Genomic DNA, 27703 nt, shown 5'->3' with positions numbered 1-27703 from the left:
TCACACTCATTCTCCTTCCGCTCCTCTCTACCACCTCCATAACCATCATCAGATAGACATCTATGCATAGAACAGGTGTAGCCTGTCCAAACTAAAATGTATCAGCCTGCCAAATTGTATGACCTCAACCCTCACTACCTTATCCCCTGCTCCTCCTCAAAAAAGAGTCATCTCTGTTTATCTCCGTGTGTGGCTTGTTCTCTGCTACTGCTTTTTCGTGTCCCTTTACGGTCTCCTGTGTCCCTCCATCCTCTATTTCCCTCACGCTCTCCTGTGTCCCTCCACGCTCTCCTGTGTCCCTCCACGCTCTCCTGTGTCCCTCCACACTCTCCTGGACAGCAGCCAGATCCATATTATCTACATGGCCAGCTGCTGCCAGATCCTTCTTTATCAACTTAATCAAAGTCAGGTCGGCCATATGCAATAGGTAACTTTCCCCTAAATGAATCCATAGCTAGCCCGCCACGATCCTCCACTCAACTCATTTATCATGGGCAACAACTGATTTAGTCTCTTACCCCACAATTCAGATCACGTCACATGAGCATTTGTCTAGGAACACCGCAGCTGCCTCCTGTACGACCTCTTTTCAGCCAGGTTGCCCAACTATTTGACAAAGGACTATCCACAGATTCATATTTCTTTCTTCTCTGCCCCTTCATCAATCCTCCATTTTAAAGTGAATGGATAACCATTAAAATAGGACAACAATAAATAGAGAAATTCCAAACAATCAGACGAACATAGCTCTTATATCTCTCTAATCTCCACCTCCCTAGCTTTTTCACTTCCTGGCGCCTCAAAACTAGACCCGTGCAGAAAGAATGTATCCCAAAGTCACATGCAACCAGTCTGACCTAGGCCAAGCATTATCCCATCACTACCAACACCTGTCTGCCTTGCAACATGGTCCCAGTTTGTTGGCAAAAACAGCCGGTGCCCTCGGTCGTAGGTCTCTGTGGACTGTACATCATGACCACTATTAGACACACAACACTGTTGCGTGATGACCACATACTCGCAACACACACGTTTGTGCTCTGTTCCATATTGGGCTTCTTTACACAAAGAAACTCTCTCCCTGCAGTTATACTCCTTTCACCTGCACCGTGGCAACCCCTTACTTCCTATCCTCTCCGACATATGGAATGACCCAATAAAAATAGGCCAACAAATAACACTTCCAATGACAGTCTTTCCCACTCAACTAATCCTCCCACCATGCTCCTCCGGGCCACCGGGCTGCTTTTATTGCTCCAATTTGGCAATTCTTTTCACCATCTCTCCCACTAAAATTTGCTGTAGAACATTATCCCTGCCAATTTCACAGTGACTGTCGCCATTGATCAACTCTCCTGAACCAAGACCATTACAAATTGTACTGTATAATTTCTACTGTCATTCTAACAACTATTCCCTACTTTCTTGCAAGCCGCCCCACTTTTCTGACATTCCTTCCACTTGAGGCGGTACATCTCGTTTGTGGACACACAATGGTTTGCTCCATACTTTTATTTATTTCTTGTGTCGGACCACCCAAAGTCCTCCCCCTTGCATCAGTTACCCCCATGCAATGACTCTTCAAATGGCCTTCCCTGCCATTTCGTGGTCCATGGAAGCAATGACCTTGATCTTGCCTTTTCTTTTCCTTCAAGGGCGGCGGCCTCCTGCCAATCCCATGTAGACCTTTGTTGCCCTCACAGATGCTTACCTGTGATCACTGCCCTCTTCCCCCGCTGCTCTTTGCCCCTCTTTACCCTTTCCCAATTCCTGAGATAATCACCCCTAACCTTCAACACATTCCACTACCCCACCTCTATCCACTCTTTCACTGCATTCCCTTTTTGTGTCCTGCACCTCCAAGATCGCCTTCATTTTTCACATGCTCCTTCCTACCTTTCCTTTTGGCCCCATCTTTCTCTGTCCCCCACTAGTCACTTCATCCACTTCCTTCTGTGCCCGTTGCACCACCCTCTCCCCGTTGCACCACCCTCTCCCCTTCCTCCCTGCATCCTTACAAATACTCTGCTACTTCCCCAACATGTGGTCTTCTCCTAGCCTTAGAGTGTGCCCTTGTCCTCTGTCTTTTGACTATGTGGAACGCTGTAATACTCTGTTTCCCCTCATAACCCCTCTTTCTTTCTTGCATTCCTGCCACTCCCCCCCCCCAATAGTTCTAGACCTCCAAGGGGCTTGAATGAATTTGAGGCACATGGATGTCAATTTCGAACCGGATTGGCATACAGTAACACATCTACAGATGATAGAGTCATTGCCAGGAAAGGTGCCTACACAATAGCACAAAGATGAGAACAAGTTGTGAGACAGTTTATGAGGATGTCAACAAAGTGGGACATAGACCCGGTACAATACAAACAAACAAAAATATATAATAGGTGACTTACAAAGATAACATTAGGCTGGATAGGTAAAATCTTAACACCAAAGAGTACAGAAATACATTGTTACCTGGTGGTGGAGAGAATGCAGAATCATTTAGGGAGGATGGGGGAAGAGGGCAGGGTAAGTTCGCTCTTTTGCAAGTAAATGAAATTTAATGCAAGCATTGAAAAGATGCGCAGTCAGGCTGGCTTTTACTGAGGGTTCCAATGAAGCAGGGAAAGTAGGGAGACAGAGCAGAAATTAGAAGAGGCATGGTAGGACAATGGACAGTGAGATTGAAGACGAGTAGAGGGAATGAGTTTGTGAGTAGACAGAGGTACCGTGAGATAGATACTAAGGAACAAGACCATTGACCGCATAGTAGATTGTATTAGCCACTTCTGGTCCCTTTCTCAGCAGACTACAAAAGGTTCAAAATGCAGCAGCCAGGCTACTGCTGAGACAAATAAAATACAATCTTCCTCTCCCGCCATATTAACCACCAAGCCTTACACAACTGGGACACTAAATCCATTGCATGGAAATCCCCCCACTCACCACCATCAAGAACGATACAATAGAGCACGGATGCCTTAGTAAGCGTGCCAAGCCACGACCAGAAATGGCACGGTGGATCCTCCTTCTATTTCCCCTCAGCCAAGCTCTGCCCAAAAGATACCCATGCGACCTTCAGAAAACAACTAAAAATCTGTCTGTTCTACTAACATCAGCATGAGACCAGCAGGGAAAACCTCAAGCATCTCTACAATTATTCACAGTAATGAAATGGAAGGCGTTATAAAATTCCATGAACATACCAGAAACCCGCTGACAAAAGACCATTGAAGAACGGACTCATTCGGGTTGGACTCCTAGCAACCAAAATGGAATGCAACAAATGCTCACACTAACATCTAACAGACCACCCTAATCTGTTCCCTGAATGGTACCAATTACCTCACTCCTTAGATGTCGCTGAATGTTTTTCCCCCGCTTCATGTGCCCATCATTTTGTCTACTTCCATCCTCTCCCTAGCTAACCGACACACTTCTAAAATGTATTGTGACTTTACACTACTCACACAAAAACCCCACCCGCAATCTCAGGTCTATCCGTTACCACATCAACATTAATTGAGCTATGAAGATGCTCACTCATTTAGGTCTACCACACACCTCACCACAACGTCAGCGGATAACCCAGACCCAATGCACTGTAATTTAATTGCCAGATGTTTAGCTCCCCACTGCCAATATCATATTCCCAAGTGTAGCAGCCAAACCTATGGCACCAGATCGGTATTTAGAACTCCCAACCTGCATCAGCCAACACTACAGGTTTTGCATCTACCTCTTCTTCTATCTCACTGACAACCCCCTCTTTTCTTGTATGGTCATGTACTATTGAGTACACGAAAAAATGGCAGAGGGTGCTGTATGAGACCACTTTACTTACTCTCGTGGTCACGTAGTGAAAGGGTTAATTAAGAAAGGCACAAACTAAATGATTGGCCCACATTTGCACCTAGGCCAATTTTGGGTAATAAGGGGTGGGCACACATTTGCTCTTTTAATACCAACTTTTTTAGGAGCTACCATACAATTTTTAGGCTTCACAGAACTGTCAAGGATTTGCCATGTAAATTTGCTAAATGAACACATTTTTGTTGTCTCTGAATGGAGAAGGGCAATTTAAGCCCACTCAAGATGTTTTCTAAACTCCATCCCTTTTGGATGAGGCAGAGGCAGCCCAACATATCTGCCACTCGCGCTGAGTGCATATAAACACAACAAAGTGGATGTCCCTATAGAGCAGTGGTCTTCAAACTTTTTAGGCCTGGGCCCCCTGAGCAAAATGTGGACAGGTCGGGCCCCCGTCCAAAATGATAGATGTCTGTCATCTATGATAGATGTTCAGTAAAAAGATGCCATCCTTGTCCCCTGGGCCCCACAGTGCCTAACACAATCAACATGATTATGTGTGTATGCAAGGCGCTGGGGGGCCAAGGAGGACATCTATGATATCTAGTTAATAGAAAAATCCCTGTCCCCTGGGCTCCACAGCTCCTCAGATGGAGAGCTGATTTTGGCAGGTCGGTAGGGGGATTTGTACAAACCTCCTTCCCCACTCTACCCCCCACTCGCCAAAATCAGCTCAATGGACCAAAACAAACACACACACATTCACACAGCAATCACTCTATCATTCACTCAAGCACCCATCAGTTCTAAGTGATTTGCCCGCGGCTGAAACTACTGCGGCCGAAACGTTTGCATGAGAAAGGTGCGAACTACCAAAAGTTTGCACCTTTCTCATGTGAACACACATACATACTCACACCCACAACACACCCATAACACCCCCCACCCACACCCTCAGCACACCCCCACCCACACCCCCAACATAAACAAACCCCACTTACCTTCATCTTCACACTGGGTTCCTGCAGCGCCAGTTTCCTTTCACTTTTGTGATCGGGAACCTGTGCCACAGGGTCCTTTTCTTTTTTTTCTTTTTTACGGAAGGCTGCAGGGGTGTGCACCGCAAACCCTGCTCACTATACCATGAAGTATAGTGAGCGGGGTGATGTGGGGGACACCACCGCAGCCCCCGTTTTTTGTTTTTTTTTACAATGCTATCACCAAAGGATCGAACCTTTGGTGGTAGCATTTTTAGAACTTTTGGTCATTGCGACCATTTTTTGTCAGTAAAATCATCCTATACCCACCCATCACCATGCACTCACTCATAAAACAAGCATACACTTATCCATACACATATTTAAATAAAAAATAAATGAACATAAATGTACCTTTTACAGGGGCCTGCGCGTGGGTGCTGTAACACCCCGCTCCAGGCTGCTCTGTGCGTATGTGCGAGGAGACACAGGAGCTCCCCCTCGCACATACAGGCATGCAGTGCCCCAGCCAGCATTTCCAATGAGCTATGCAAGGCTGGCGAAGCAAAAACGCCCGCAGGCTTGCATGGCTCAGTGAGCATGTGCGGCTGGGGAACTGAACTGAACAAGAGAAACAGTGTTTCCCTTTGACAGTTCAGCCAGCCTAGGAGCACTCCTTCATCTGGAAAAAGCAGTTGAGGGGGTGGTCAGTGTTTCACTGAGCTGGATAATCGGCTCCTCCATAATGGGTGACAGGGCCACTGGGTGGACGCCCCTTCATCCATTATGGATGGGCCACCAGGCTCGGACTGTCCTATAGGGACAGTACCAAAAATTCAAAATGCTAGTGTGGGCCAGTCAGAATGGCCCACTTTTAGGGCCATTGTGGGTCAGTTTGAGCTACTTCACTATGCAGCTAGTAGTTGTAACAATTGTTGTTGAATAAATCTTCTTTAAATAACATAATTTGCTTACATTTTAACAAACAACACCCCCTTGGGTACTATTCAAACAGTCTGTGACTAAAGGAATGAATATCAATTTGCAACTGTTGGCCACTTTTTCATTGGTGCCTGAGGCAGTTTTATGCTTCAGTCCAACCATGTGAGCTGCCCCTGCCCATTTCCTCCATTACATTTTTTTAAAACTAATTATGCTGGGCACCCTTAGCCCACCTCCTGGGATTCAGCCCACAGTTTGAAGACCTCTGCTATAGAGGTGATATTTTGGCCAAATGTTGTTGGTTAGGTTTCTGCTTGAATTTGGTGGTGTGCCTACAGGTGTAAAGTGTCAGAAGGGGAGGAAGGGTAGTCCAGGGTCAAAGCGTTTGACTTGGAGCCAAGGCAACGCGGTGCAACACTGGTTTGAATCCCGATTCAATCCTGTAAAAACCACTTGCTGGTATTAAGCGTGTTATAAATGAACAATACAATAAATACATTGTGCTGGCACGTATGGGATTTTTGCTGTTTTAAAACAGGACCTTACTTTTGATGGATGGGTGAATGAATGGGTGAATGGATGGAAAACGCTGTCATGTCTGCCGCTCTGCAAATGGAATTGCCCGTACACTCGTCCATATCAAAGGACTGTGCGTGCAGTGGATTCAGGGGAAGGTGAGTTTTGAGAATATGTTTTTGTTGTTGTCAGCATCCTGGTTATCTAGTTCACGGGGGTTCACATTATCACATGTGCAAAATGGGCGACCTAGTGTAATACATGAGACACACGGCAACATTTTAAGTAAGATGCATTTTTCACAATCAGTAATACAGTGGGTCTTTGTTGTAGCAGATAACGTGCATGGTTTTATGTTTGTTTCAAATTTTAAGTTTCAAAAATGACATTTTGCCCGTAAATGTTTAAAAGGATTGAACTGAAATGTTTCACATGCCTCTCTGGGAAAATGGGGCTTCTGTGGGAAACCGAAGGAAAAGAACGCTCTGTCGACGTGAGCTCGCATTTTGTCACAGCCTTGCTACTTGACTATTAATAATGGCATTGCTAGGTTTCACATGAGTATGTCAGGTGATCGCCATAGTGTATCTTCCTACTTCGTCTTAATGTGAAATTTGCACGCAGTAGCCAAAGCGCGGGGTTCATGTCCTCCTCGCGCGACGCAGCGGGAAGTGGGGGCGCAGCACTCGAGCGAGCTCTCAGAAGGCCTTGCTGGGCTTCCTCTCGCGTTTTCCGTTTCTCGGAATTTTAAAATGAAACCTTGATTTTTATTTTACGCTGAAGCTCCAGCTGCCCGCCCGGGATGGCGGAATTAACATGCAGCTGGGCTCCTCTGATAAATGGATTCGGTTAGGTCACCGAGGGGGTGCATGTGACGTGAAGTGATTTACAGTCCCTTAGCTTAATGAAATTGTTTCGGCGAGATGACGCGGGGAGCTTTTAATGGATAGCTTTTCTTGATGTAATGAAATCGCAGTCCTTTGGCGTGCAATATAAGGTGCAGTTTTTATTTACTGGGGCTTTTTCGGAGCCGACGTTCCGTGCATGCGGGCGCGGAGCAGGGCTTCCGCGGCAGCGTCAAGGCCAGGACGCCGCGCCGACGGAAGTGCGCACTAGCCGGGGGAGGGTTTCACATTCACGCCCGGCTCCTGCGGCCTAGCGCCGTCGACTGTCGAGGATCCAAATGCTGCCCGTGTTTACCACCCTGACGCTTCTCCTCCTAATCTGTTTAACAGGCAACTGGATTACAACCAGATCAGCTGCATCGAGGATGGGTCCTTTCGCGCTCTCCGCGACCTGGAAGTGCTGTGAGTAGGCGCCTGTGTGTTGCGTGCGTGCAGTGTTTCTCTGTTGATATGTGCTATGCTAACTGTTGCCAGACACAAAGACGATTAGGCAAGGTTTTCCTGGAATGTTGCATGATTCAAAATCCTTAACATTGTCTTATTCCAGGACACTCGGGCACCCACTCACTCGCCTGTAAAGAATGAGAAAGCTCACAGACACAGTAAAGAATTTGCTGCAGATACTTTCCGCGACAGCCTCAAGTCTGAGAATATGTGGGTTGTTGCTTAAATCATACTCTTATATTTATTCCGAACTTTTGTGTTCCAATTAGGTAGCATGGATATTCATAAATGTGTTTTGGCATTGCAACAATGCAACCAAAAACATTGAGCAGTTCTTAACCGCTCAGAGTCTGTCACCTGTAGTGTTGAACACGTGTGTATGATCCATTACAGTTTGGTCTATTCTGGAACCTATTCATCATATACATTTTAAACAATCATGCTATGCACATCGTCCCCCAGTGATGCCCAGTCGCTTAGACTAGCGAAGAAGGCGAAATGCAACCCAGTAATCTTCAGTGACCTTTCACCTCCAAATACGGATCTTAATGAGAGCCCACAAGCTGATATCGAAAAGAATTTGGGGCTCAGCACACATTCCACAAATATCTCCCCTGCCTCTCAAAGTCACTCTGTCTTTAATTACCGTTCAGCATGAAGGGACCCGAGAGGAGGCGGGAGGCGGTTACTGATCACTGAAGCCTCTTGTGTCATTTCAAATTGCTTTTCTGTGGCTGTGGAACGCACGAGCGGATTCAAAAGGAGAGCCTTTGGCCACTGCTATCACAAAAAGCTGCATGCGGGTGACCGGGAGCTCCTGCGGTGAACGGCACCCTGATTTATCCAAAGTCAAAACATGAGCAGTTGACGTCCCAGAAGCCTAGGAGTGGGTTTCTCGTTTGCAATATTGAATATGTTGTATGTATTGAAGCCGGTGTCCTTGAATGACGTGTACATTATAATAAACCACATATAAAGAGCGCTGCTCACCACAACCAACGGTTAAGTCGTGTCAGGCCCACTGCACGTGCCTGAAAATACAGTTGTAGCATGGCTAATTCAAGCATGTGATAAACAAATTGACTTTTAAATTGAATTATGGCCATGTTTCTCACAGTACTCCACTAGTGTTCTCAGCTGTGAATGCTAGAATCGTTTTCTAAATGCACCTCCTGCATTTAGAAAAAATCTTTACTAAATTTCCAAGCAAACTGGAGGCAAGCTAGACCGGACGTGGCCCTCAAAAGAGTCAGGACTGGTATGATAATCCTGAATTTCCACCCTGAGCTATGTGAAGAAAAGGAAGGAGCCATTGAGCTTTTGAGCAGAGAAATTCAGCAGGCATACTGTTAAGAGGCGAATTTATGGCACATGTTAAGTGCATAGGAAGCACTTGTTTGCATTAAAGTGTCGAGGAGGCTCATTGTGGCCATTAATAATGTATTATGAACATATTGTACTCGGGTAAACATAGGTTAATTTTATTTATAAAACTTAATTTTGGCAAAAAGCATTGCCACCATGTTCCATCCCTAATTTAGCAACAGTTCGATTTTAAAGGGAGAAGGAAATGGTCTCGACGAAGGTGAACCCCAGGTTCTTTACTGTCTTGGAGGTGGTGGGGCGGTGCCTAGCTCTCCAGGCCATGTAAACAGGAGTGTCTTGGTGCTCTCATGGTCGTACTACAGGAGTTCTGTTTCACTTGGGTTCAAGCAGAGGGTATTTGAAGACATGCAGTCATGGAGTGCTAGAAGGAATGGAATGTGTCTTTATTTGAAAGGCTGAAACATATTTGCATATAGCTGAAAAAGAGAGAAAATTGCTTGATGAGAATGGTTGGATATAGACATTAAAATCAAAGGTTGGTGCTTGTGGCACCTTGGTTCTCAGGGCATTAGGGGTAGAGGTGAAATCACCAAATTTGATAGAGGTAGAATGTTTGCTCGGGTAGGAATCTATGTCAGATACTTTCATATGTAATTCCAAATACCAAATGTAGTATGCAAAATATCTTTGTATGTCCGAAATATACGTCGGTCTGACTATCAAAGATTTGCACTGAGGTAAATCAGGTGATAACTGTGAACATCTCAGATTTGCACATGCTTCACAATACCCGGGGATGCATGAGGCATCTTTGGGCCGCCAATGTGCAAATGTAATTCACTATGATTTGCTCAAGCCCAACTCAGAAATACTTAAGGAATAAGGTAGCAGGGCAAATGAGAGATGCTCACGTGCATGCCCTGATTTGCTCTAATGCCAATCTTTGGGATTCAAGCCTCTGTTGTCTAATTATTAAACATAGGCCCATTAATCGTGGTGTTAGGGAACGGTACACTATTGTATGCAAAGAGTCAATGGCACTAAGTAACATCATTGATATTGGGCACTATTATAAGCCATGTGATACAAGTATGACATAAAACATGTCTATTCTTAATCCCTGAAATATACTATAAATAGCTCCATGTGCACATAATGGAAATATTCCAGATAAAATCAGTATTCAATTTATCTAGCGACAAATACAATCTTTGTGGTAATAACCTTCTGACTTTTTAAACAAATCCGGATCCATGGCAGCATTTTCACCTAATGCAGAACCTGGAGGTACATGGCCTGGATAGCTAGAATGTCAGTCGCCATCAATGGTTTGCATTGCTTTCTTTATAAAAGCTCACAGTTAAACGATGCCAAAATGCCTACCTACAGCCACTTCCGTTAAGAATGTCAAGCATTGTATGTTGACCCTTGCATGCGGTTGTCTCCCAGCCTTATGATTGTACCGCATTAGTTCAGCAAATTATTACTGCACTAAATATGCATTTTGATAAGCGTTAGTGAGGGGAGACTTAGCAGTGATCCTGAGTGTTCTCCTCAGACAGGGGTCTGCAATCTGCAACTCTCCAAATGTGTTTGACTACAATTACCACGATCCCTTACCATTGGCTATTCCGGTTAGGTCTGATGGGAGTTGAAGTGCAAAACATCTGGAGAGTGAAAGGTTAGCAGTGTTAGAACGACTTGGCCACATCAATCACCAGAGGATGTCAAGGGGCTTGTGCAGAACCTTTATTATTCCGAATGAAGGGACACTTGACAGGGACATGAATATCACCGTCTCGAATGTAGCTCCCTTTTGAAGTCACCATTTCAAGTAACGGGATCTCAGCATGCCTTATACAGTGAACATGCCAATATGCGCATGTGTTGAGGGAGATTAGGCCAGAATTTGAGTCCAAATGTAGTATGACGCCGAATTCAGGAAGGATATTTATCGAACTGTACCCTGGCTTGTGTGTACATCAATTCACTAATGCACACACGCTTTAGTACTAAGCCTCAAAAACATGCTAGAATGTTTCGCTTTTCTTTCCAATCTGGACTTGTCTCTTTATTATAAAGTATCTGATTTAGAGCAATTTTTGCAGTGTATGAGGTTCATGAAGGAAACCTCTTACCATGTTAGTGCTTTCATCTGATAAACAATGTACACACAAAGCTATAGCACAAACCTTTTTCAAAAATGATTGACAGCTTTATGAATAAAGGCAGGCTGGAGCATGGACAAAGTATGACATGTCATGGGAAAGCAAGAAGAGGTGAAGTGTCCTGCTCCAACAAAAATCCTTCTTAATGTCCTTGTTACGATCTGTTATGTTACGATTTCTTATATAGTGCTTGACAAACCCTAAGGTATTAGAGTGCTTTTAAAGCAGTTCAGATAATCATAGGAACGGTACATGAAAATTGCTGTAGCTGCCCATGACAATTTCTCCAATTTAGCCCCATTCATTCTGTTTATGCTCCTTCAAACACAATTCCTTGTAACCCTTTATAGCATAGAACAGTAGGTGTTGAAGCAATGCTTAGTTGGATTAATGCATAGCCTTTACATTTGCTTGACCTTTTACAAGATGGCTGCCTTCCTTAACGCCTAAATCATGGTAACGTCTCCTGGTCCCTTGTAGACTAGGGACAGCCACAACCTAACAAGGATGGAGACTTTGAAAGCATCAGGATGTCAAGGTTTTCCATATATTTATTTATTTATTTATTTATTTATTTGTTTGTTTCAGCACACTGAACCCACAGGTATCTAGGTGCTAGTTACTTTTGGGAAAGGGGAAGGTTTGTGCAGGTAAGGGTACGCAGGAAAGCAGGATGCACAGGTTAATGAGCTTCAACAGTGATGCAGTGACATGGCTCTGAGGAGCTTCGGTGAAGAGGAAGGTTTTCAAATTTCTACTAAAGGTGAACTAAGAGGGTCCCATTCTCATTTCTTTTGTATCCTGTTGATAAATAACAAAAGATATATTGTATTCCGAATGAATCCCCATGGTATGAAATTCTGACTTCCTATTATAAAATACCCGTAAAACGTATCACTACGAATATTAATGTCATTGGACACTAGTAATGACTTCAACAGGGTTCAAGCTACTATGTCTGGCCATACTCCAGTGTTGTCCCTGACTGTCCCATTAACGAAATGTGTCACTTTCCTACCACTTTGTGTCTCTATTCTGTCCTTAACTGTCTCTTGTGTGAGTGTCAGGCCTTTGGCTAACATTCATATTAATTCTCAAGTAGGCAGCGAAGAAAGCTCAGGGGCAACTGGTTTGTCTTGGAAGCAAGACAGCGCAGAGTTCGCGGGTTCAAAACCCAGACCCGTGCTTAGAGTCTGGTCCTGAATATAAAAGCTCAGTTTACTTTTTCCCCCTTTTATATGCCCTAATTTCACAAAATGCTGAAATGCCCTTACATTTACTTTTTATTTTTCATGCTGTCCCGCTTGCATGCTGCTGCAGTCAGTGATTACAAAAAGAGTGTTCATTCCAGGCCCTTCATGTGCTTCACCTCTTTCACTCACCCAGTTTCGGCAAGTATAGGCATATAACCAGAGCCTAACCTGTGAAGGAAACATGGAAGCACCGTTACACCAGCGTTACTCCCATGAACCGATAGCTGCTCCAAGAGAAGTTACAAGATGTTCACAGAGCGTGGAAGAAAGGATGCTGAGTTCTGCTCCCTCGGACATGGCAACGTTGATGTGTGTGTGTGTGTGTGGAGGGAGGGTGGGGGGGTTAATACATGTTTTAGGCATACAAATAGAAGTACAATTGTTTAAATCAGCACACAGCTGGGATCCCTGGACTGCACTGCTTTGACAATGCTTTTATTAAAGATTTATCAAACCAACACTGGATAATAGATTACATCAGAATTGCAGGCCACTAGACCCCATACCCCTGCTACACTAAGAAAATCCACTGCTTGTCAGCAAAAAACAGATTATTAACTTCTGCTTATGTGTACTTGTTATTGAGTGGATGCGGGGGTTCAGGGCTTCAGTCACTTGGTTTTTACATTGATTTCAGCCTATCTTATAGGGCCTGGCACGAAGCTGGGCCTCCTCCACTAAATTACATATCTACCACTTAATAACTTCTCCTTCATGACCTAATTCTCAGAGCCTTACTGGCCTGCACGACTTTCAGTAAGCCTTGCTATCTGCCGCAGGACGCCTGATCATCAAACTGTTTAAATCCCATCATATCACGACTAACCTACGGAAACAAAATTGGCACCTCCTACAAACTTGCTTCAAATTCAGATCCTACTGTGTAATGATTCAAACCATCAACTACACAGACCCAGACTACCTGGCAGAAAAGCCACCCATCTATGGACATCTCTGCACCACTGTTATAGACCGTGAGGCCTGCAAATATAGTATCCCCAGACCCTCCCCCGATCACCCAACAACAGACACTGGGGCACAGGCGTTTGGCTCGGGCTGCCCTTGTGCACCCTTGTGCTGACGCGGTAATGCCCCATTTATTGACACACAGCGGAGTTACGTCACTCTGCCGCGTCCCTCTTAAATCGGCACCACCATAAGCACCAGCTGCAAACACCGGCGCTCTAGAGATCTCACAAGGACACAGGCCTTCTCCATCTTCCTGGCAGACTCCGTCCTTCCTTTCAGCATCCTGAAGAAATGTAAGAGAATCCATTTCATTTAATTTCTGCCCCCCTCTAACAAACGGACACCACCATTCTTTCTTTTCTATGCACTCCAATGAACTCCACTCACGCCTGGTCCCCCCCCCTTTATTGTGTTTTTCCTACTGTACTTTTAGTCCCCTTTCTTGTTCTCTGTAACCTTGCACTACCTGTTCACATAACTCGGTCAGTTAAGCACCTGCCGTAGAGTTCTTTGTGTTACCTACAGGTTCGAATTCAGGCAAGGATGACTCGACCTTTGATCTTTTCTCAGCAATCATTTCACCATGATTACATTGGGTGATTGGGTTATGTATTATGTATTTAAAAGCAAGTTATCATTCCCCTAACTTATTAACAAGCTTTCCGCCCAATCCATAACAAAAATGTATTAATATGTATGCATTCTGCTCACAAATAATAGGAAAGTTGTTACCATTGTGGCAATTGCTAGTTATAATAGTTGACAAAACGTTATAAATGATTGTGCTTTTAGAATGAGCAAACGTGGACTAATTGAGCCATCTGCACTTTGCTTAATGCCCAAAATATGCTTTACGACTCTCCATCTATATGTAGAATTGTAACACAATTAGAAAGTTTCATTTAAGCTCGTGCGTGAAAATCTATATTGTTAAAAATCAACTGTAATAATCTTTGAGTTAATCCTGTGTAACCCATTTTTGTATTTGTCTATGAAAATTCCCACATTTCTTACAACCTCTCGCTGCACACTTCTGCCAATGATTGATTAGCAAGTCGGAGCTAGTGAAGTTTAGCACAGGGGTGAAAAGACAAAGCAGATATAGTAAAAAAAAAAGAAAGGATTGCAATGTTAGCTCTCGTTGTATGCCTCTGTTCCCAATTTCTCAAAGATCTTTTAAATGTGTCTTCAACAGATGTCACTAATAACCAGAGTTTATTGTCGATGGGTGTCTTCCTTAACAAAAATAGTTAGCTAGTGTGCATTTACCAACCCCAGAACACAAACACTCCCACTGGCATGCGTGGCTTTCCAAGCTGATAGCTACCTGCCTTAACAATCATGTTTTAAGCAAAATGAGGGGGGAGAACTATGGTGCAATCCACAGTTTGGCACAACACTTGCAGCACACAATTGATATTGCATCATGCATCTATCACAATTTGTTTACATTCAGACTGTTCTTCTGAATTATACGAATAGATCGCCCTCACAGGTTCCCTGAACAGAGCCCTCATGGAGGATAATGATTTTTAATTGATCATGATCCTGCTTTGGTTTTTGTGATGACGTCCTCTGCTTGGCCCTTAAGGTCCTCATGTGGGTGTGACTCTGGGGGCCAGGCCCTACCACCTGCTACATGTTGTGAGGCCTGGGAGGATATGGGGCCACTCCTCTGGTCACTCCCATGACACGGGGGACCTTAGGCTGGAGACGGCCATGTGGATCTTGTCGTTGTCGCATTTTGCCCTTTAAGATGGCAGACATAGAATATTCTATTGAAGCAGTAGAGAGCAAAATTAGAATACTGTGTAGAAACACGTGGGCCTAGTATGCTCTGATCCATGTTATTTGGCATCTGTTAATATCACTTGAAAGGTTAACAATGTTAAATCCCTGAAAAACAGACTTGGCACTAGCAAAGAGCGAGTGACACTGACCACAGAGAAGATGTGTGTTCTGCTAACTCTGCTCATACAGCTCGGCCTGTGCGGCCCAGAGTGCATGTGGAATTCTGCCAGTTCCAAGAGGGTGAACTGGTTTTGTACTGAATTGGGAAACTGGTTAAACCTAGCTGCAGGTCCTTACTACAAGCCCAGGCGAGGAGGAGGGAGGAAACTGCTATATAAATCTGTGCAGTGAAGAGGGTAGTGTTACAGTGAGTTTGGAGCAGTGCAGCAGCGAGTGGAGGAGTAGAAGAGTGGTGAAGCTGGAGGCGCAAGCAGAGTTGGGGGTGTTGGGAGTGCAGGGGCAGTTGGGGTGCAGGAGAAGCTGGGCGTTGGTGCTGCAGGAGGAGTTGGTATTTGAGGTTCAAGGAGGGGCTGGATCTGGGGTTGCAGGGAGAGTTGGGGGTACAGGAGTTGTTGTGGGTGCAGTATACATTGGAGGAGCAGCACAAGGGGAAACAACTTGAGTGGGTGAAGGAGTTAGAGTGTTTGGAGTAGGTAAGAAGGGAAAATAGAAAGCTACCAGCAGAGGAGGGCCAAGAAGTTGTAAGGAAGAAGGAGAGGCTGTTGGTAGATGGAAGAAGAAATAGGAAGTGATAGCTAGGGGCATTGGTCCCTTGGAGCCACACGGAGAGTGCCAAGCAGGTAAAAATATCAAGCCTATTTGTTGACTGGAAAAAGTGAGGAAAAGAACAAAAATATGTCAGAATGTTAAAACGTTTAGACAACATCCAGCTAGAGGGCTGCAGCAGAGGTTTAGTGCCAGGCCCAGTGTCATGGCTTCACGCAGAAGCCATACAATATTCTAAGACAGACAGAATTAATGATTTAAACAAGGCATCTGGGGAACATGTTGTGGACATCTACATCCTGGCATGAGGCTATCTATAACTTCATTTGTGTTGGGGGTGTTAATTAGTAAAGCCCTGTGGGGGTGTCGGGTTCACAAAGTGTCCAAACATAATCTTGGATAAAAACAGGTTTAATTTAACACAAAATCCTGTCTGAGTATCAAACTTAACGTTACGTATCAGGACAGTTTTTAGTCACTAGTTCTTAAAGTTCAAGGGTCACACTAGAAAGTTCACAAGATCTTGGAGTGTCTGTCCATCAATCAGTCAATTGGGTTTCCTCTCCGATAGTCCTCTGGTGGGTCTCCTATTGTTGGTGAGATACAACCACCACATTCTTGCAGGGTTTATAGATGTTACTGTGTGTCCGCCATTAGATGCAGATCTACTTCACTACTTTGTGGCAGATCCAGCTGGTCTTGCTAGCCCCAGTTTCTGCATACAACTAGAAGGTGAACTCTGCACCTCCCTTTCCTGAAGTTCTGATCAGTCTCTAAACAATTCCACATGCTATTTCCCCCATTAAATTGTGGGTTTAGCCCTTTCTATTTAGGATCTTACCTTTACCCCCTGCCTTGGGTCGAAGTATAACGTCTTGTTCCTTCCTGCTCTGTCTAACAACGTGATGACTTTCTCATGGACGCCATTCTTCCACCACCTCATCATCTCTCCCCCCCTCCCATTTCCTGCCACCCCCTGATGTCTCTGTCCTACCACATCATTCTGTCTCCCCCTTCTCTTGCCTCTTCCACTCTTCTCTGTCCCCTCTCTGAACACAACTTACAGTTTTCTTCCAGAACCACCATCTCCCTTCAAATAACTACAATGGAGACAACCCTTTTATATAACAGTGACTCCTCCCCTGGGGCAAGTCTGGATGGAAGGGTTTGCACCTGTACATGATTATGGTTTCTGCCATGTGATTTGGTTAATTTGTAACTATGTTCGTCCCTCGAGTACTGCATGTTTTCCGGCATGAGAATTGCATGGTGGCTGGACCACAGCTTTAAACAGCCAGTCTGCTGTTTTGGATTCCTTGGTTGCGTGTGATCATGCATGCCACCAGTGTCTGTGGGGTGCACAGTCCCAATCAAAGGCACACATCCTTTAGAGAGTCCCTCACAGGGCCAGTAGCATTCTTATCTAGCATGTGACTGGCCCCATGCCAATGAAAGGGACTAAGTGAGGTTGAAAAGGGTTTACCCCCATACCACCTCCAGGGCTACCATCCACTTCATCAGCGAGAACCCAGACCCCTCTGTTACCCCACTAGATGTCCCCATAATAAGGCAGGGATTCTGTTACCGGGTGAGAAAGGTGTAGAACGAATAGATGGATTTCATATGATTTTGCAGGTTTCTGCCCCAATAAAGAATGTCGTTCTGGTATTCTCTGCCCCAGCTTTATTGTAAAGCCTTAAAGACAGCATCCTTGAACCATACCAGTCCATACCAGTGTATCTAGTGCTATTTTCCAGTGCCTTCATGACAGTTTCAAAATTATAGTTTCAAGAAGCGGACCAATGTTCTTGAAATTGGCAAAGACTTTGTCGTATGTGGCAAGACATAGTACGCTCAATTCCTAGAATATCAGTAAATGTATTACAAAATGCGAAGTTAGAGATGTCTATCCTATGGCAACTGCAGTAATGTGAGGGGGTTTGGATTTGTAGAGTTACACCTGATGTAATAAATTAAACACAAGAGTCCCTCTTTCTCTCTCACTCACACATGCGCACAGCGATAGCCTATTATATAGAGGCTTATTATCTTACCATGCTGTATGATGTAGTGCTTTCAAAGCAGAAGACATTTGGGAATTTTCAAAGATGATCAAATATCAAAAAATTCAATTCAATTGCTGATATCGTCACCACGCAAAACCGTGGCATATTCTTCATATCAGAAATAGGGCTTATCCCACACCTCCTGTTCCCTGCTGACAACAGCATCCAGCATGTCAACTGTACAGAACAGTCTGTCAGAGCAGTCATCCACAAGACTTCATGGACATGAACACTCCAAGATCTCTCACCACTCAACCCATTGGAGCACCTCACATGTTGCTTTCCACTCTCAAACGCCACAACTGTCTCTTCTCACCTGATCTGTCACCTGCCATAAGTAGCAAATGTTTAAAAACATACATTTTGTAGCAAATAATGGCAATGAGCATGTGTCTACATATTTGACATCATGGAATAGCTAAAATGCAGTGGAAGAAAGCACAAGTGGAGTCAGAGCATAAAGCGAAGGAGCAGAACTGAGCACAAGTATGAGGTGAGACAGCCAACAGGAAAAGCGAGGAAGAATGAAAGGGTGATTAGGAGCATGAACAGAAATGAGAGTGTAAAGATCGAAAAGAACAAGGCCATTAACACATTTAAAAACAAAAATAAAACGAATGGGGAAGGAAAGCCTACATAGAGCAGTAAAAGAGGGAGAAATATGGGCAGAGAGCAAGCAAATAAGATGAATTAAGAGGAGGACGGGCATAAATAGGGTGACCGAAATTGAGTGATAAGCAGCAATCAAGTTGTGAAAAAATCAGTGTGAAAATAGTATTTTCATTAGCAGATAAGGTAAGAAAAGCATGCATTTTGCCAGAGTTCTGTGCCATGTACTAGCCTTTTAGGGTGTACAAGTAGGCCAGGGGTGCTTTATGTTTCTATGGGGTACTCCCAGTAATTCTGGGCTTCACATGATACAGGGTTCTCGGGTTGCTGGGACTGGTGTAGGATATTTATTGCCTTCAGGTTACTAGTCTTCTAGGTTGGTGCTCTGATCATAAAGAAGACCTGCCAATCAGGTTGCAGATATCTGGAATTGTATGAAGCAATCAGGTTGCAGATATCTGGAATTGTATGAAGATAGTAGTTCCAGATAAATGGCATTGCTTGTTCTGCACGAGTCTAGCGAGGCCCAGACTGTTTCAACTGGATCTGAAGTGGCACCTGGAAGCTTTCTTCAGGCAGTTCCCCCTGGGCATACAGATGGTGATGGCCAGTCCATACCTTGGAAGCGCTTCCCTTGTCTTCCATGGTGGTGCTGCTTTCAATGAAGAGGTAAGATCTGGCTCCTGGTGTCTGGGGAGTGGGCACGGATTTTCAATTGACCTTCTCATCCCACTTACTAGGAACATTCCATGGGTCTTGCTCTCACAGCTGTGTGGCAGGTCAAAATCTTTATCTTCAGGCCATTACTGCAGGGCTACAGCCCTGAGCTGGGCTATTTCTACTTTCTCTATAAGGGTAGTAGCTCTCATGTGGGTGTCCCCCTTATTGGAGCCTGAATGATCCCATTGCTGACGCCACTTGTGATAGATGGGCTTGAAAATCCAAAGGCAAAGGGTGTGGTTTGACAGTGCTTATTGAATTTGTATTCAAATGGTATGGGAAGGATGTGACGCTTGAGACTAGAGAGGGTCCCTTCACCTCTCTCAACCGCCATGGGGGCTGCCAACATCCTAACCCAGGCACCCCTAACCCCTAGGATGTCCTCAACATATTTTAGAGCACACTAACCCCTACTGCCTAGGTGTTTTCTAATATTGACTGGTAGACCTAAAGGCCATATCCCTTTCTACCCATCTCCCTCCAGGGCGTTTTAAAGGATACTTGTGATCTATTCTGATTCCCTGATGGGACCATGGTTTATTCTCATTCTCTCTCTCTCTCTCTCTCCCTCGCTCTCTCTGTCTCTATTCCTCCCTCTATCTCTATCTCCTCTCTACCTCTCCATTTTTATATTATTTATTTTTATTTATCCATTTATATAGCTTCTTTGGCCCTTGGTCAAATGGGTGCTGATCTTTCTCATCTCACACTCTCTGCCTGTACCCTTTTCATCCTCTGCCTCTTCCTCTCCTTTGCCTCTCCAACTCTTCTACTACCCTTGCCTGCCCGTCCTTCTATGCTATTCCTCTCTCTCTCTCTCTCTCTCTCTCTCTCTCTCTCTCTCTCTCTCTCTCTCTCTCTCTCTCTCTCTCTCTCTCACCTGAACCCCTCTCCTCACCTCAGCCTCAATGACCCTGGCTGCTCCTCTATCTTCTGATCCTACACACTCTCTCCACCCTCCCCACTGCCTCCTACCTTCTCACCACACTATCCACTACTACTCATACTACCCCCTTTAACTCTCTCTCCACTCTCCTGGCTGACACCCTTTCTAAATCCCCCCTATACTTCTCCCCCACCACAATACCTTACATGCACTCGCTCAGAACACTGCCACAGTCTCCTCAGCACCCCACTCCAATTTCCACCCTCCACCTGGTCTCTTGGTCGTCCAAGGCTCCACCCACCTGACCTCACCCGAACACACTCCAATCTACTTTGTTCTGTCTGGGCTTTTATAGCCCAGTCTACCCCCTTCAAACACTTATTTCAGGTCCCATTGGCCTCATTAATAACCTGCACCCCTTTGCCAATCCATGGCTAAGCTATCCTTCCTACCCACCCTTTTCATCTCCATTAGTGGGATGGCAGCCATGTGCTCAAGCTTCTTGTTTTCCTTGTGGCTGTCTTCATACAATGGCAAGTTTTGTTTCCAGCTGAGTTTGGGGAGGATTCTGTGTCTCCTCTGCTCCCCTACAGTCCCTTCTCACTATGTTAATTTTCTGTTGCTCCACCATTCTCCACCATTCAATAATTTGACTCAGAACAAATACACTGCTTAGGGATGCTGTGGAAATTGTTTTCTTCATAGAATCTTCCAGATAATCTTCCGGCTAATTGTTGCAGCCCAAATAAACAAGCAAACACAGGTCCCCCTGCAGTTTGTTTTGAACAGCACAGTGAACAGGACAAATATAAAGCGCTGGAACTGTTGCACCGCGCTCTTTTCCCAATGAAACGTGCTCCTTGCAACCTTATGCCGTAAAGACCATGTTAAAATTGCTATTTCACCAGCTAGGTAATGGACGATGTCTGATTAATTAATCATCTCCCCACGCTATTTTCCTCGCTATTGGTCAGGGTAATTAATACTTTCCTCAATGAGGGGCCATTCTTTGACTCCAAAGTATTACCCATTTACTGCCACATAATAAATCAAAGAATTGACAATAGAGTGATGGGGCAACTTTAGGAGCATCCATCTTGGAGCTGACAAACTACTGGCTCAGGTTTATGAAGCTCAGGCTTAATTATGGGACATAAACTGTACTTCCAGTGGTGTACAATGGCCTGCCGTCCATTGGGCATGGGTGCTGCACAGCAATCCTAATTATTCTTACTCTGTTATCTGCCTTAAATATCGTGGATCATTCCTGATTGCTTGCACCGTCTACGGTCCTGAGCCAAAGTCTCCACACATGCTTGACAGTGGATATAGTAATTACTTCAGACTGTCTAAGCGGGTGCAAGTAAGGCCCTTTCTTTCTTTGTGGCAGACACATATTTCTCCTAAGGGGTTCTGCAGTGGTCCACTTTGTCAACCCCATTATTTTTAATTGTTACTTCATTCACCTCAGCTTAAATGTATGTCCTGTTCAGATGACACTCAGAACGTCACGATGACAGAGGTTACGCCTGGAGGCTACTGATTAAAGCAGACTGCCGGATGGGAGTCAGCTATCTACAATTAAAACCATGCTTATTTTTGTAAAAACGTACTTATTTTTGGAAATCAGTGCTTATTTTTGGACAAATCAATTGTCATTAAGAAAATGTTAGCTGCTCGGAACCGTCCACTTTTTCCATAACTGCTAATACTCAGTCTAAAGTCTAGGGGTGTTGCTGGACAGCTCAGTGACAATGGGCATACGTATTAAATGTATTTATGAATCCCTTTTGTCAACCGGACAATGCTAAAATCACTGTGGCCTTTTTGGACGGGTCATAAAGATAGAACCATGTTCCTAGGTGCTGCAGTGTACTTGTGAAGTGACTACTTCCTACTATGTGTTTCCTGCTTCCTCTCAACCCATCTCCTCAATCTCCCAGCACAGATCTTGGCATTGACCAGCCTTGGGCACTGCAAGACCACTAACTGGTAAAGGAGCAATACAAATGCCTGTTTTATTACATTGGATACTTGAAGAATAGTGACTAACCACTGAAGGATTATGGCAACACAATCTATGATTGTGGGCTGTGTTTTGTATAAGAACAGGGCAGCAGGGAAACAGAGGTAATACCAGTCTAAACCTTTTTAAGCAGGAAGATTTCAGGCGCCTGTGTTATGCATTATATACACATGGGATATACTACTTAGTTTTAATTGGAACCATTTGCGAAGGATTCTAGTTTCCTTTCTCGGCAAGAAAGTGTATTCTTGCTGTTCTGCATCTTAGGGTGTTCACATGGTGTGTGCAACCACTGTGTCATTGGATACTGGTTCGTTCCAAGCTTATTTTAAAAACAATCTTCCTTTTTGATGTTTAGCAAAAGAACATAAGCAAGCAAAGACCACAAGTATACTGTAGATGACCACACATCCATAGTACTGATCAGATTCTTCTTGTTTTGCAGCACTCTTAACAACAATAACATCACTCGACTATCGGTGGCAAGCTTCAACCATATGCCTAAGCTCAGAACCTTGTAAGTACAACCCATTTGCATAATTTGTTCCCAAAATAGTTGTGCCGGCAACCTTTAAGAATGATTCTGTTAAGCATTAGGAGAGAAGTGGTAGCAAAGTGTGGTGAGGGGGTTTGGAATGCCTTGATGAGAGAGAGAGAGAGCATCTTTTGTTGTCACTTATATCCATTGGGGCAGATGGAACATACACTAAAGCCGCACTTGAAGATGCCAACCTTGACTGACAACTGTCTTATGTGTTCTCTGATACATGCCATAAAGGTGTACCACCGGTGGCGTCCATCTTAGAGCACAGATGAACTTTAAAGGGGCTGTCAGGGCTGATAAATGGGAAATCTTTAGGATTTCATTTCTAGATGGCAAGCAGTCCTTACACTAAACTGGATCCACTGCAACGTTAGTCATATGAAATTAACTTTCAGGACCGAGCATCCCATTTTAATATCCATTATCATTATTTTGTTAGAATTGAGAGCTTCGGTTAAAATGGGCTAAAAGGGCATACATTTTTATAGATATTCTGGAAGCAAGTCCTAGATTTATAGCTGGTGGATTCCTTTATTTTCAGTTTGCAAGATCAGGCGAGCCAGTCTGGAGTAATTTACCTAAATTAGTGAATACATTTGTCTTGTATTTTATTGATAGCTAAGTGCTTTTTGCCTCTTGGACTGGAGCCATGATCTTGGGCGACTTTCCACCAACAGGGAGGCGACTGACTTAATTCCTTCACTCACTGCCATTTGCGTCTTTTAATTTCAGGCTTTGCAAAGAGGATGGGACCCAAGGGGGCAAAAGCAACTAATCCCCTTTTCTGTGATTAAACAAAAAGAGAGGAAATCAGAAAAGGGATTTGAAAGACCCGGTTCATATTGAATTATTATTAGGCCTTGTTCAGCAGAAAATGAATGTGACCTGCTAAAGGGATTTACCAGCCAGTTTCTATAGAGACTCATAAAGGCAAGACTTACTGATATGTCTAATTGGGAGCTACATCTTTTATGCACATTTTTTTTATTCTTCTTGCCGTCAGTTTGTTACCCCTATGGGGCGATTTTCCTCAAACCCTTTACTCTTTTCTTTCCTTTTGTACAGACCACAGCAAAAGAATTCCATGGCTGTTTTGAACTCTTGTGTATTAGCTTAGCTCTCAATGGCGGGAAAGGAAAGGAACTGTACAGACTTAATTTTATGTTAGCAAACCACTGTTTTCTCATCACACTAATTAGGCGAAAGCTAAAATGTGTCTGCTTCTTAAATGGGGACAAACGAGAGGAGAAAAAGCCTGCAGAGAAGGATCTAAAACGTTTGGTCTAGCAATGTAAAGTGCCAGACTTGTCATCAAGAAATTCTTTATCTATGTGATCGGGAGAGTCGTCGTTCTGTGTTCTTGCTAATCTAGACATATTGACTTGTTTCCTTTCATTTAGTCGGCTTCACTCCAACAATTTGTACTGTGACTGCCACCTCGCCTGGTTATCGGATTGGCTGCGTCAGCGTCCACGAGTCGGCCTCTACACTCAGTGTATGGGACCCACCCACCTGAGGGGACACAATGTTGCTGAGGTTCAAAAGCGGGAGTTTGTGTGCAGTGGTAAGGAGCCACTGAAAGTTTTAACATCCTCTCTGATTGACCTTGCATGATATTCTTGTTTGACTCCCTTACTCGGAGCTCATTGTCTTAAGCACAATGCAGTGTGGTGCATCTCTTAACATTTGGTACCTTGGATTTGATATATTTATCATCTGCAATAGCACACGACATGATGATTAGAGATGTAAGAAATTGCTTAAAATAAGCCAGGACGTACATCCGTGCTATAGATTTCTGTTTTGCCAATGAACCGCGCCTCACCCTAAAACCTGCCTTCATTTTATGTGTATGAAGTGTTTCAATGTTTCTCAGTTCTTGTATTTATTTGGAGCGTGGGCCTTTTTTGCTTGTATACTGTTTTTATGAGACCGGAATTAGGCACATTTTTACATTTACATTATTATTTACATTAATATTTATATTATTGCTATCAAATAGGCAGAGCAGCCTAGCTATATTCCGAGTGCACATTACTACAGATGTGCAGGCTATTTTGTTGTTGTTGTTGTGTTTTTAAAACATCGTTGATGTTCAGGTGTGTTCATTTTAAATGTCTGATGAAAAACATTGCAAATAAATGGGCTGCAGGATTTAAACTACACTTCCTTGCATTGCTGAGGCTGAAAGTGGGTGACCAGCTAGGCTTATTTTCCATAGCTTAGCTTGTACTGTCTTTATCAAGCATCTACTCAGTAAATTAGTTTTAAAAATCTGTGCCAATAATGTTTTAAGAACAAAAAGCAGTGTTATGAATTCAAACTTCATTCCAATAGGTAGCATTTTGTTTATTGTGAAAAATCGTAGTTGGTGGGTATTCATCAATGCACTTTACAAGTCAAATGTCATGATACTGGAAAATAACATGTGGTTAAACAGAAAGACAAGATGTCTTCCAAACAGGTGAACGATGTCCACGTACAAAAGACCTATCCCATTCCTATAGTTCTACACGCCCATTTTTACTTTTTGTAATAGAAACTTTCTTCTTGCCTGATGTCTTTACTTGTTTGAAACATAAACTACCAAATAATTGTTTGATCTGGAATGAGGTAAGACTAATAATGCAAAGATATTTGTATAAGGCAGATGCATTTCAAGCTCCAATCTGCATTGACTCATTACATTCTCCTTCCATTTATAATCAAGGAAACCAATTTAATTCATTGATCTTCAATGGAACATTAGGGAATAGAATCGGGCATTGTTTTGGATGGCGCTCTCCCCCCCCCCCCACTCAAACATATTCCTTGTGACCTGCAAATCACTTTAAATAGAATGAAATGCCATTCTGTGGTGATATGAATTCAATGTTCCAAGTTACAATTTGAAATGACTAAACTAGGATGCCATGTTTTTTATTGACGCACATCCTGTGTAAATACATCACTAATAAATCCTTTTGTTCGCATTTGAGCTAATTTGCATATCCCCAATGCCCTGCATCTGTGGCCCTGAACTGGAGGTTACTAGGTGGTGTTGTGGCATGTGTGATTTGGCTCAAATTGAAAATTCGACATATATGATATGTCATATGTCGTACATTTGAACAGAAGCACGTCTTGTTACTTAATAATTTGCAAGTTAAATGATTAAAGTCAGTATTTCACAAACCCACATACATGACTTAAGCTTACAAATAAATATTATGCTTATTTACCAGACTGTTGCTGCATGGTTAACATCAGTAGAACGGTGCATCCTGTTTTTCATGATGTGTTTTGTTATGCTTTGCTAATGGAATGACTGCTTGTTATTAACCCCACCATCTCGCTTTCTGTCTTCATTCATGCCTTCTAGATGAGGAAGAAGGCAAGTGTGCATTACTTTCTTTTGGAATGGAAAAGAGGCCATTAACACATTTGGAAATAGTTTTAGTTTTTGGGAATCCATGGTCGGTTGCCACTGTAAATGCATTTCACTTTCCTTGTGGTAAAACGTCTACCAAATTGCATCAAATTTAGAAATGTATCAGTTATGTGGAAATATTGGAATCTTTGAGCTAAGGCAGCAGATTTTTATAGGATACATTATATACTATTTTACTGTTCTATAATAAAATGCAATATAAAAGTAGCTCTGAAATGTTGATTGTCCCATGTACAGTGGAAAATGTTAACCAATTTTATCAAAAATTATGAATGTTGTATGGACAAACACCAAGAACAATGGAACTATTGTGCATCCCTATCCTCGAATTGTGGCAGAAAAGCCTTAATTTATTTGTGTGTTGTCCACAATATCCGCTTGATCGGCCGTGCCCCGCCCTTTATACTTTCACATCACTTTTTTGCATGTAATGTCAGGTGGCAGATAACGTTAATCTATCTCAAAGTTTGGACACTTACTTAAACCCGTAGGCCAGGGGGATTAAATGGTTAGCGCTTCAGATGTTTTGGACTCCAGCTTTCAACAGCCCACATTTTATGATCTCTCAGTGGTCGGAGATCATGACAGTCATCTGAACTGCCGCAAGGTGCAGACCCCTGCCATAGACAAAGCATGGTTTCAGCCATTGTGGCACCATTTACTTGGAGGATGGGTTTCTCAAATTGGGAAGACTGCCCTTAACCTGATCATTGCTACATGTGCTGCAGCACCAGGGTTTTACAACCCACAAGTTACATGTTTTTTTTTGCTTCTGTCTGACTGCTTCAGAGTGTGCTCCAACTTGTCATTTCGCCTTCTGCTGCGAGTATAGAAAAGTCCTAAATTGTTTTCAAGTTTCAGGTTACCATTACTAGGGAGGGCTAAAGGCATACTGTCTTGTGCATATACTTTCCTTACATGGACAAACCTGGCAGTGGTCAACCACTCATATGAATGCAGCAGTGACACTGGATAAAAAACACTGCTTGCTGATGTTGTCAGACTAACAAAGGAATATAAGGTTGCCAGTCTGCTCTTTATGATTTGATAATGGTGTTTAAACATTTTATTTTAATTTTTTTATTTACTTGATTGAATTGATTTTCAATTTTTTACAAGATAAAAATAAGAATAGATGAGGTCTGTCTTTGCGGCCTTCAATTGGGCGAGTAAAAAAGAAGGGATGTTCATACCCTGGCAAGATAAGAACTTCGTAAACATTTTTGATTATCCTTTCCACAGTGAATGTCTCGTGTTTAACTTCTCAGACTCTCTTACTTCTCAGACTCTCTTCTTTACCAACAGAAGTTTAATCCTTCCCTCTCGTTCCAAGGAAATGTTCTTAAGGAAACTTGCCACCGCTAGTGTTAGTGACGTTTTTTCTCCACTCATCAATCGGTTCCCCCATGCCTCTTCGCCATATACTCGCAGATCTGACAACAAATGACCCAGGTAGATGGTTCTTTTTTCACTGAGTCCCATGCAAGATAATAGAATATGCCTTAAAGTTTCCACTTGTTATGGTTTTTCGCAATATCGGCATGTGTTTAAGGTTTGTAGTTGAGCTCAGCTTTCTTCCTTGCTATTACATTATTATACTG

General features: G+C 43.5%; 1 protein-coding gene across 10 annotated transcripts in view; it reads left to right on the top strand.

Moving 5' to 3' along the window:
- The window catches only part of SLIT2 (slit guidance ligand 2), a 715126-nt gene that overhangs the window by 414449 nt on the left and 272974 nt on the right, over nt 1–27703 (top strand). For all 10 annotated transcript variants that reach the window (XM_069631891.1, XM_069631899.1, XM_069631897.1 and 7 more), the window contains exons 6-8: nt 7475–7546; nt 22574–22645; nt 24073–24236. In XM_069631891.1, coding sequence (XP_069487992.1) covers nt 7475–7546; nt 22574–22645; nt 24073–24236 — 308 coding nt within the window. The remainder of the gene's footprint in view (nt 1–7474; nt 7547–22573; nt 22646–24072; nt 24237–27703) is intronic.

The sequence above is a fragment of the Ambystoma mexicanum genome, chromosome 6q (assembly GCF_040938575.1).
Source record: "Ambystoma mexicanum isolate Mex_15411 chromosome 6q, UKY_AmexF1_1, whole genome shotgun sequence".
NCBI lineage: Eukaryota > Metazoa > Chordata > Amphibia > Caudata > Ambystomatidae > Ambystoma > Ambystoma mexicanum.
The sequence above is the reverse complement of the archived record's forward strand: the minus strand, read 5'-3'. Positions and strand labels throughout refer to the sequence as shown.